Source organism: Lampetra fluviatilis, chromosome 2 (genome assembly GCF_964198595.1).
Source record: "Lampetra fluviatilis chromosome 2, kcLamFluv1.1, whole genome shotgun sequence".
Classification (NCBI taxonomy): domain Eukaryota; kingdom Metazoa; phylum Chordata; class Hyperoartia; order Petromyzontiformes; family Petromyzontidae; genus Lampetra; species Lampetra fluviatilis.
In genome coordinates, this window is record NC_136276.1 from 15739632 (window position 1) to 15751714 (window position 12083).

At 40.7% G+C, this 12083-nt stretch overlaps 2 protein-coding genes across 2 annotated transcripts in view; one reads left to right on the plus strand and one right to left on the minus strand.

Moving 5' to 3' along the window:
• Positions 1-5078, plus strand: part of LOC144943497 (late secretory pathway protein AVL9 homolog) — a 30935-nt gene extending 25857 nt beyond the window's left edge. The window contains exon 16 of the mRNA XM_078870999.1: positions 832-5078. Coding sequence (XP_078727125.1) covers positions 832-935 — 104 coding nt within the window. The 3' untranslated portion in view covers positions 936-5078. The remainder of the gene's footprint in view (positions 1-831) is intronic.
• Positions 5079-5360: 282 nt separating this feature from the next.
• On the minus strand, positions 5361-11868 carry DUSP19 (dual specificity phosphatase 19). Its single transcript, XM_078865431.1, has 4 exons — positions 10977-11868; positions 8070-8116; positions 6724-6876; positions 5361-6074 (listed from the first exon to the last, which is right to left on the minus strand). Exons 1-4 carry the CDS (start codon positions 11209-11211, stop codon positions 5865-5867), a joined length of 645 nt encoding a protein of 214 aa, XP_078721557.1. The 5' UTR covers positions 11212-11868; the 3' UTR covers positions 5361-5864.
• Between the last annotated feature and the right edge of the window lie 215 nt (positions 11869-12083).

Below are 12083 nucleotides of genomic sequence, written 5' to 3' on the forward strand. Positions count from 1 at the left end.
TCGGAAAACGTCATAGTGTGTATAATGTTTAAAACACAGTTCAATGTGTTCCTTTACTTGTGGCGATATATTAAGTCCTGTAGTGTGGGGCTGGTGGGAAGGGCTGATAAGGGAGGGGGGTGGGGTGAGAGGGGTGTGGGTGGGAAGAGTGGGTGAGATGTGGGGGGTGATGGGAGTTCGGGTGAGAGAGCCGACACCCTCGGATTGACAGATAACCACAGTTCTGTACAACACACCGTCGAGATTTTTACCTGTACTGTACTCACTGCACACACTCTATAGTGCACGTGTAAAGGAAAAACACATACACGTGTATTGTTTTTTTTTATATGGATAGTATATAGATTTCATTGAAATTTTGGCTAGCGAGACTTGCCAGCTCACCGGAACAGAGCTGCCTGCCCCCTGTTAGACCGGCTAGCCAGGGTGTTCCTGTCCTTTGTTCGTTTAGTGACAACATGGAATGTTGTTAGGATTGGATAGATTGTTAAGAATAGTTGTGTGCTGCTCATATATTCAAACATGTCTTTATAATTGGTTTATATCAGTAAGGTGTTACGCAGGAATATCTGGACACTTTCTGCTGTCAATTCCACGGCAGTGTTGTATTTTAACAGGAAGAGAATCTACCTAAAACCCTCCTAATTCTCAGTGTACTTGGTCATGTAGGTGTAAACAAAACAATGATATGCCACTCTATATCTTCATACAACAGTTGTAAATGGAGATGTACACATAACATTACTTGCATTTCTGTAGTAGAACCCTGAAATAAGTGACATCCGTGGCCAGTGTGTTAAACTGAAAAGCTGGTGTCTTGTTCCCTTGCAGGCCATTCCGTTGGGGGAGCCCTCACCAACGCCAAGAGTGCAATGTCATCTTGGTTTACCAACCTAACCACACAGCCAGCTGAAAAGCAGCCCGACAAGGACTGAGGACAAACCACGTGACCCGATTGGAGGCATCACTTTCTGAATGTGGGCCATAATGAGCAGTCCTATCCACTCCACTGCCCGTAGTGTCAGCCTGTGTGATTAACTCTTGCCTTGCTTCTCGATTTGCAATATTCTTTTTGTTTTCAACTTGTAATTGTGTTGCGAGGCATAGTCTGCCCAGTGGCTTTTTTAAAATGGTATCTCAGCATTTGCAACTATGTCCAGAGTCTCTGGTTTATTACCTGAGATAGCCTTTGCAAAAAACATGAGTAGCTTTGTGTTGTACGACTCTTTGGTTCTCCCTCCTCCCACACAAGTATGGCTTCATGTTGACTGATGCTTAGTTACATGTTACATTTTCTTTCCTTCCTGTTAAAACCTGACAGTGCATCCGAGTTATTAATCATTGTGATGCTCCATTTCTGGATGATTGAATAACTACACTGCGATTGACACCATTACATTTGTACACTCATTGTATAATCGTAACTGTTTAAATGCAGCTCCCAAAATAATGGAGTGCTTTCACATTATGTGAGCATCATGTGATAATTTATAATGAATGTGCAATCAGTAGCTCTTGCAAAGCCTCGTATAGCAGTTTATACATGAAACCTTTGTTTACAGCTCCCTGTCACTTGGAGACATGTATGTTTTACTGTATAGCCATGCAAGTTCATGGGGATATGCATAGCACTTCTCAAGAAATATTGATCCTGTCAAGTCCATGTTGATGTTGAGTCTTCTAGATTAGCTATACATAATATTCAAGACGAAGCACGTTAGTTTACGATAGTGCTACAGTAATGGCTCTAGCAGATAAATCCACTTGGCAGTACAACATTAATCAACCACAATAGTTAATAAATCAGATAATAGTGAGGACTGCTGTACTTTGTGTCACCAGTATTTATAAAGATAATAATTGGATTAATCATGGGCATTATCTTGAAAGGTACACTTCTCTAGCTCCTAACACAGATATTTGGGTGAAAAGTAACATTTCAAGAGAAATTTCATATAAATTGGTAATTTTATACATACGTGTATGAGTGAAATATCTGACTTGAAGCTATTTGTGGTTCCAGAAAGTGTTCATACTGCATAGTGGAAATTAGGCATTCCACTTAACCCTTGGTATACACTAGGCCACTTCATACAATGTACGAAAATAAGCTTCTCTACTTATTCCTTTTGAAAGCAGCTGAGAGGATAATTAATAGATGTGTGCAATATTGAGTGATTGCTGTGACATTCCTGTCTCAAAATAATAATGGATCAGTCGAAACAGAATGGGACCCATGATGTGGCAAGGCATTTTACAGGTTGCTTTTGTTAGTAATTGTTTTACTGTAGACCTCAGATATTTATCATCTGTATGGTATAATACAGTTTTGATGACTCAAAGATTTGTGTAGTTTTGGGAGTTATTTTAAGTGTGTATGGGTAAACGGGTAAACTGTAGGATAATTTTATTAAATAATATTTATAGTCATTTTGGGTTTTGTATGCAAGATACGAGATACTCACATTGCATTTGAGCTCTCCTATGACTTCTTTTTTGGGTTGTATTGTGTCTTGTTCGTCATGTCCATAGTTTCGCTCCACGTGCTCGGAGCCTCTCCAGCACATGGTGTGAAACATTAGACATCATTCCGAACGGCACATAGTAGTACATCCTGAACACCCACGGAGAGCCGTACAGCATAACTGCAAAAACCTACAAGGTAGTATATTGCTTTTAACATTCGCAGTAATCTTGGATTAATACGTGAAGGTGTACTTTCTACATTGACACGGCCAATGTGATGCAGATATTGCTCATGTCGAATTGACCACTCCATACTTTAATCCTTAGGCCTCAGCCACTATCGTAGTATTGAATTTATGTTGTATGTGTTTATCACTACATCGGTCATCAATTACATTATTAGTCATCTGTATTCCAGATAAATAAGTATACAGTATTCTCTTAAAATGAACCATATATTGAGCAGCTCATAGTTCCCATGGACCAAAGGAGTGACTGCCACTCGCTGTATTGGACATCATTTGGGTTTTACACACTTTTAGTTGGCACTAGTAATCTAACAAATGGTAGTCGTAGAAATATTTATAGTTGACAATTGTGGCTTGTATAGTAATAGCGTAAACAAAACGGTTTAATATAAGCTAGTGATGTTACTGCCTCTCGTAGGTTAGAGCCCAGTTGTGATTTTGCACATGTTCCAGATTGAGGTGCAGAATCAATGTTAAATGTTGTACTAATGCCATCCTACAACTAGACCAAACGTGTATCTCCCATATCATGGTGTATTTTGTGCATTTTTAAATGAGCCTCCAGTTAATCAAATTGAACACGTATCCCACTGATTATAAAAAAAAATATTGCATCGTGTGTGGTAAGTTTCAAAATATGCATTTCCGTTTAATCTTGCAAAACAGTTGATATTCGATGAAAAATGTGTACTAGTGATGTGTTCTGTGTTGTCCAAACAGTACAGGTATTGCTCGTTTTAACCTATTGCCGTCAATTTTTAACGAATATAATTTGGTTAAATAATGTTTTAGGTGCCGTTTAATAAACTCGTAAACTTTTCCACGATATATATACTCTTACAAAAATTGTTATCTTTGGCATCATGAAACCTGCATTCAAACTTTAACTTGTCATGAATTGTGCCTGCTGCACGTATGAACTTATACAGGATAATGCAGTTATTTGAATGTTTACCTGACTTAATGTTGCAGAATACATTCCTATGAACACCAATATATGGTAATATGCTATTTGTTAAGTCTTGCCAACAGCCTGCATAAGATGTACTGTATTTGTAAAGCATATGGTAAGTACTATGCCCATCTCGTTGACTTGTATATAAAAATCCTTCAACAATTACAAATATTGTACTTGATTTTTCGTTGGGGTGGGGCTGTTATTGCTAAATCATACTGATGCAATTGGTAATATCTAACGATGTTCTTAATGTTTATACCTTGACTTTGCTTTACACGTAATACGCTACTCTTCATTCACCATGCACCACCAGACATTTGGTACAGTACCACAACAATTCAGTGGTGCAGCCAGCGTCAGCCCAATATTCTAGGCGATGTCATGATTATTTCAAGTGCTCTATATCGTCTGTGAGACGACTGCAGTTGGTGTTTGTAAAATGTAAAAAAAAATACCCCGTGTGTCATTGCTACTTGTTACTGTCAACTATATTTCAATGAGCGTTACCTCTGGTGATTGCTGAGTGGTGACATTGTAAATACTGTACATGTAATGGTATTGTTTATCTGTGAGGATGTTACGGAATGATGCCCAATGTGGATGCGCAGTGATTTCTGAAGAAGTACATTGCTAAGCTTGTTGAATACCAATGCCTTCTAGTGGCGTAATGAGGCTCAATTCAGTGCTGTTAATGTCAGCTTGTCCAGGATACAGCACTAAATGGTCAATGGTCAGAACTCATATCGGAATGGCACTTAAAGGAATGCACCATTCTGGAGATGGATTGATTCAATCCGCTCGTGTACAGGTGGTAGATGACTTGCTACATTGCCAGACCATATAGCTGGATTGAGGAGGGCTTCATCCAGCAGTGGACTAATATAGCTGATGATATTGATTGATAAGACTGTTATGCAGTAGCCACCTTTCGTGTATATTGAAATGTTTCTTCTTAAAAGCCTGGATTTGGAAGGCAACTGAATTGCTGAGAATGTAGATTTTCAAATATTAAAGATATTAAAGTATCACAGTCTTTGTTTAAAAATATATACGTTTAAGGTATTTAAATTTAATCTTCTAGTTTTGGAAAGACTGGAATCCCTATAACTTTTCATTTAAAGGGTAAAAATGTATACTTCAATATTATTTTGGCAAAAAAAATAAGATTGTAAAATAAATATCGAGGAAAACTGAGACTACAATAAAATCATCACCCATTTTTGTAAAAGTTAAATAAACAATGGAAAAATCAAACGATAAAATAAGTGTACTGTGGTGTTGCATTGAGACGTATGAAGTAGTATTGTAAATTTATCACGTGTATAATGCATATGGAAAACGTAAGAAATGTAAAGTAAAATATATTGTTCCCCCGTTAAATGTCTGCTATCCTTGGAAGGAAATGTCACGATTAAATATGAATAAAATATGAATGCAATGCATTTCAATTGTTACCTTGAAAAAAGTATGGAAAAATACATTGAGAATGGATCCAAATATAACCATTTGGTTCGGGAAAGTAAAGCGACACCCAGAGGTAGATGGCTTGACCCAATTTAAAATAAAGGATATGTTATGAAGATGCAGTTGTGGAGTAGTAAACATGCTGTGCAATACGTTGCATTCTTGGTTGCATAAATAGAACAAATAGTGATCTATAGTGCTATATAGAAAATGAGTATTCATGTCTATTTTATTTGGTGTCACATTTTGCACACTTTTTACATCATTAAAACAGTAATGCTGGAACCCCTAGTGAAGATAATTAGACTTAAATGAATGCATATTTCATGTTTATTTGAAGAAGAAAAAAACATTGTAGTAAACAACCGGAAACCTAAGTTAACTGCAGTATTACAATAAGCATCGCAGTGTACAATGTAACTGTTAGAAACCAGAGCCTTATACTCTAGAGGAGCCCCATAAACTGATGTTTTTGTTTACACAAGGATTTCGTTTTAAACAATACTGAATTGGCCCTGAATAAATTGGCTCTGAAAAATGTATTTTAAGATGTGCAGACCTTCTACACATTTCTGGGTTGCGATTATAATTCTGAAACAACCAACTTATTCCCCCTGTGACGTGACATTGAGGGCTTGCCCTGGCTATTTTTCAAATTAAAGACCTTCAAAGCCAACGCGGGCAAAAAAGTGTGTCATTGCCACTTCAAAAAGAGTCATTCGGGGAGCCTAGCTCTCGCCCATTTGCCTTTGCAGGCAAGGGTTGTACTCGCTGAGCTGCTGCATGAAGCCGGTATTGGGATGCGCTGCAGGACGTGTCCTCTTGACAAGGGAGAATGCATCCTGGAAGGAGAGTCCGTCCTCTTGGATGAGATAGCCAATGACGACACTGGCAGCACGGGACACTCCTGCATTGCAGTGCACCAACACCACGCCACCCTGTGGCAATACACATCAGCAGGCTACAGCGGCGTGCTTAACATGCCCCAATATTTCATGCTATGCTCCCCTTTTCCCTGTGAACAGCTGTACCTGTCGGTGAGTACTTAAACCATACAACTGCCTACTGAGACGTGTATGCAATCGTGACAGCATGAAACTGCGTGTTAAACACAACTATGGAGTGTGAACAGCAAATTAATACTGGATATCGATTACAATATACACATCAGACATCAATAACTTACCAATTCCTTCTCGTAATTTATAATCACGTTACATTCATAAGCAGACATTCAGATAAGTTGCCAAACATATTCGTAGTCAACTCGTCACGTAAGTCGGGCCTGGGTATGGTTCCAGATGACTGGTAAAACAATTGCCCTTTTTTATTTGTTGGGCAATACATTGTGGAACTTTCAAATCCCTGCTACTCCAGATTTTTTTTTATTGAATAGAAGCTAGATAAAGGCAACACATCCTTTCACTGTTGGTGTGGGGGAAGATAAAGTACAACTTCTGATACAGACTACTTGAGATATATAACCGCACCTGGCTTTGCTCCAAAGGTATGTGATTATATTTAGCTTCAACTTCCTGAATGCATCTGAAATAAGTGTGCTGTGGTTAATTGAGTAATTTTCCGCACCTGTTCGTGAGCCCTTGAAATGAAGTCGAAGCATTCTGGAAAGTAGTTGGTCAGCTTCGTGTCTGGAACATCCAGCATCGTCACTGTCTTGTAGATGTAGCTATCGGGAAATGCATTGTCCACTCCGTAGGCCACGTTCAGAATGTGTGAAACCTTCAGTACACATTAAGAGTTAATATAGACCATACTTTTATGGTAAAGTACTGTATAAATACTGTGAATGTAAGATATGAACTCTCCAAAGGCCAAGCACAACAACACAGAATTTCTTAAACTTTTTTTTATAGGTTATCGAGTGTAACTTGGCAATCCTGTCATATTCATGCCATTTAACCTATATGTGACATTCAGAGAGGTTCGTTGTTCAAGCCCCAAGGCCAACCAGGTTTTGGTCGGTGGGTGATGTTATTTAAAAAAAAGTAGTCCCAAGTGTTCTGCAGTCATGGTTCAAAACTCAAATTGTTTAAATGGATTTCCCAAATTACTCGATTGGAAAATGCAAAACTAGTGCAGACTGTTTTTGAAATATAGTGCATCCGCAATTGCCTTGTGCTATAAGAATGGTGTACATACCAAATGTCCTTTTGATTTGATTACTTGGTCATGGATAAATTACATCATGGGACCTCCTTTGCCAGGACCAAAATATGAGAATAGTTTTTCCCCTTTTTCTGGCAACAAAACAGGTGTTGAGATGTTAAAACACCAATCTGAAACCTTTTACAAGGAATTATGTCTGCATTAACCACAATGCTCGTGGTCAGAATGCAAACAGAAAACTCTGATAATATATGCATTGTCCTTGAAACTGATTGGTCCACACCATAGACAGCTTTCTTTTGAGCCTCGTCTCAAAACTGTGTTTGACCAGAGGACACTAAAAGGCGTACAGCACAAAGACAACGCACTATTAGAGTAATGAGAGCTCGGGGTGAAGAACTACATAATTTTGTTGCCAGAAAAAAGGGGAAAACCTATTATCATATTTTGATACTGGCAAAGGAGGTCCCATAATGTAGTTGCTCACCCCAAGCTCTCATTACTCTGATAATGCGTTGTCTTCGGGCTGTACGCCTTTTGGCGTCCTCTGGTCAAACACCATTTGAGACGAGGCTCAAAAGAAAACTGTCTCTGGTGTGGACCAATCAGTTTCAAAGATAATGCATATATTATCAAAACATGTTTTTTTGTTTGCATTCTGACCACAAGTATTGTGTTTAATGCAGACATGATTCCTTGTAAAAGGTTTCAGTTTGGTGTTTAAACATCTCAGCACCTGTTTTGTTGCCAGAAAAAAAGGGGAAAACCTAATCTCATGGATTAATTATTCAGCTTATGCAACAAACCTTATGTTGCTGTAGTGTCTGGATGTCTTGAGCCACGTCTTGTGAACCTGTACCCCGGGAAATGTATACCAGAACATGAGCAATTTAACCATGTTTTATGTACAATGTTCTGTATATGCTGTTTAGCCTGATAAAAAAGGGTAAATTACACTGAAAAACTTTTATTTAGCTATGTTTTCGCATTCATATTGTGTGGTGTTTCAGCACGACTTTCTGAGCCACAAGCATTGTCAAATAAAAATTAAGAATTCTATTTTACAATTATAATGTAAATCTATTTAGTGTTGATACCATTTTACATTTTAATGCTGAAATTAATAAAATCAATATGTTATAGTGACAGAAAATATTTAATGACTATACCCAATTCAATTTTTCTGGGTATTAACACTGACATGGAATGTAACTTCGGTCAATGTAATATCACCACAACTTGGACAATTGTACTAGGTGGAGGTGAACACTCAAAATATAACACGTCTGCGTGCTGCAATATGCACATCTCTTAACTTTAGTCCTTGCTCTGTATTAAAGTGGGCATATGTGTATGACACAAACAACTATGCTTGCAATAAGAAATAAAAGTAAAGTGTAAAGGCTATATCCTATCCCTGTATACTGTATATAAACAGGGTTCGAGTCCTGCAATTTACCAAATTCAGAATCTGCACACCTTGCACGTAGTCACGTTTGTAACCATTAAACTACACAATCAAAATGTAACGTGCGTGCATTTGCATGAAAAAAAATGTTGTTATGCAAAACGACAATGATGTTATATTATCCACATCTCTGTGAATGGTTGTCATGCAGCTTGCCACCACACGTCTGTCCCACCTGTAGTCAGCCCCACCAGCAGATATGCTTGCTGACCCTCCCCCCATCCTTCCCATCACACGCCATCTCCTATGTTATTCAACGACCTCAAAGTGCAATTTTCACCATATGCACTGCATAATTATCGTTGCTATGCAATTACACTCCATCTGCTCCAGCCGTGTAAATGGATTTTCTGTCTGCCCTTCATCCCGATTTCTAAACCCTCCCTCATCCACACTGATGGCACAGCCACTCTGCATATACATTCGGGAGTTAAAGAGATTTCCACTTGTTCCCAAGGCAAAGGCAACTGTGTCAATATGCACAGCCATTATAATTGGCCTTGTATGCAATGTCCTCTTATTCGCACTCATATATGGAACCAATATCGCGGATCCGATTATCCACGGCATTAATTATTATTTTACTCTTAAATACCTTGGGTAACCCGTGGGCATGAGAATGAATGAAAGCTGGAAATTGCAATTTTTCACTCGGCAGAATGAGGTATGGTTGTCCCCCAATCAACACTCGTTCCCAACCAACCCCAACTCCAGCTACCCTCTATTGACATGTGCATAAGTTGCTCAAATGTATTGATTCAATTGCGGTGGCCACGTTCCCTCCTTTTGTTGGCCCTCCATCGTTAGTCTCTATAACTGGCCATCATCCCTTCTCGTGACACGTCCCCAACGCCCACTTCTATTGTCATTCGATATGAAACATCCCTTAATGTCCAATTCTCCTAGTTTAAAGGAAAATACCAAACCATTCTTAGAATGTGGCTATTTACTTTTTTTAAGGAAGGACCTCTGTGCGAGTAAATGCTTGGAGGCACTTTTGGCTGAGAACCCATCATAGTAATAGGTTTTTACCCTTTCAACTGGTACAAAAACTGACACCTTTATGTACCAGTTGAAAGGGTAAAAACCTATTACTATATTTTGCCACTGGTAAAGGAGGTCTCAAAACCCATCATAGGTTAAAGCTTAAAATGGTGGCAGTTGCCGTGAATGTTGATCAAAAGTCTAGAAATAATCAATAGTTGCACTGGCTGCGTACAGAACTACATATGTTGGGATGTCCTTCTGATAAACTACACGTGGCTCAATCTTGGTCAAGTTGGGGGTGTTGCGCAGTTACACGATTAACCTATAGGAGGCTAATGAGCCCTTTATAAGTAACTTGTCCTGCACGGCATCCATGCCGCAGCCTGCACCACCCTCCCCCCATCATGAAAGGATGGTTGGGGGTTAAGTGCTGTGTGCGAGCCACATAGCTTGGACCAGTACCGAGGACATAGAGATCTCATGGTTCCCACTCATTCTCTGCTATTGCCCCGAACAGCTGAAATTCCATCGATTCAAAATTTATTTGGTGACTACTCCCATCTGTCACAATTTGATGCCGAGCTGTCGATTCTTGATCATTTCACTTGCAATTACATTTGACATATATAATCGTTTACTTACACATTAGTTGCCCAATATCTCTTGCATTTTGTCTGTAACTTAAACGTACAGTATACTGAAATGAGTCTGAAAACCATCTGCCCAAGCCGACTAAGACAACATCCAATGCATTTCTGTATTGAACACTTGTGCAATTGTTTGCTCTAATTTCTGTTTGATTCATTGCTGTCCTTTATTCGTTATTGCTTCTGCCATGTTGGTGATCCCAGGTCACTTTTGCAAATCAAACTCATCCCGAGTTCTCGAGTTCTCTCACAAAACTTAGATCGGCAGTGCTAACTTCAACCACCAGGCGGGACTACAACACAGAGTGGAGAGGACAATCTAATCCAGTGCAATGTCAAAGCCAGTAAGGCCATAGGGGTTATTATTAGGCTAGTGGTTCCTTATAACCTTTACTGTAGCATTTGGTGTTGGTGGTGGTGTTGGTGGTGATGTTGCTGTTGCTGGTGTTGGTGTTAGTGTTGGTGGTGGTGTTGCTGTTGTTGGAATAGAACTCGGGTCGGCTGCGCAACGCAGCAGCGCGCTAACCGTTGCACCACCGCTCCCCGCTCACACACAGATGGACACAGCGATGAAGGACACAGCGATGATGGACACGGGGCAAGACCCTCACCCAGCAGCAGCCACGGCTTCACCGCCCCGACCTGCAGGTCGACACTCCAGTCGGGCACGAAGCCCAGCGAGCGGCCGCCCGGAGCCCCGCGGGCCTCTGCCTCCCCCCCCGGGGTGGTGCCCCCCGGGGGCCCCTCGGTGTAGCTGAGGCCCCCCGGGGTGGTCACCCGCGTCCTCTGCGGCCGCAGGGAACCTCGCGCGAAGGCCCTGATGCCTGCCGAGAGAGACGGCTCCATGCCGCCACGGGGCGTCGGCTGCGTGTGTGTGCTGTGGGCTGTGTGTGGGTGCTGTGTGATGTGTGGGCTGTGTGTGTGTGCTGTGTGTGTGGGTGCTGTGTGTGTGTGCTGCGTGTGCTGTGTGTGAGGTGTGTGTGTGCTGCGTGTGTGTGGGCTGTGTGTGTGTGTGTGTGCTGCCTAGGCTGTGTGTGTGCTGTGTGTGTGCTGTGGGTGCTGTGTGCTGTTGGTGCTATGTGCTGTGTGTGTGTTTGTGCTGTGTGTGTGCTGTGTGTGTCCTGCCTAGGCTGTGTGTGTGTGTGCTGTCTGTGTGCTTCCTGCAGGATGTGTGTGCTGTCTGTGCTGTGTGCTGCCTGCGTGATGTGTTCGCAGTACTTAATCTTATGTCATACGCAAAGCACACATACAGACGCACGAGCAAATTGATGAAATCCACACAAATCACCCCGATATTAGTCGCGTGCCACTGCACTGCGAGTTTGCGTGTCCCTTTGTTGTCAGCGTTGCATTCGTTTCGTTTGTTGATGTGAGTTACAAATTGTTGTGTGTCCAGTGTCCTGCACGGTCAGACTAGTTGTGGAACGTGTTGGTTTAGTGTGTACTGTGTGTTAGTTTATAATAGTTTACAATACAGGTAATGTGCACCGTTTAATTGTGTTAAAAAATAAATACCGGAATGTCGTGAGATGTATCAAGCTTATTGTGCGTTTCACCTTCAAATCGGTGCACATGTTGAGCGTATACGCCAGGTGGCGGTGCAACACATGAGTACGTATTGGTCTTCAGATCTCAATCCATCTTAACCTGTTAATTATTACTATGACTATAACACATTCTGAGAAATGTAAAGATGATAAATAATCAGCATGCCTGTC

Excerpts from the sequence above, each read along its gene's own strand:
- DUSP19 (XM_078865431.1), bottom strand. The coding sequence starts at position 11,211 with ATGGAGCCGTCTCTCTCGGCAGGCATCAGGGCCTTCGCGCGAGGTTCC. Across the intron at positions 6,877-8,069 it reads AGACACTACAGCAACATAAG|GTTTCACACATTCTGAACGT; the intron begins GTTTGTTGCATA and ends TGTGTACTGAAG. Across the intron at positions 6,075-6,723 it reads TTTCAAGGGCTCACGAACAG|GGTGGCGTGGTGTTGGTGCA; the intron begins GTGCGGAAAATT and ends GTATTGCCACAG.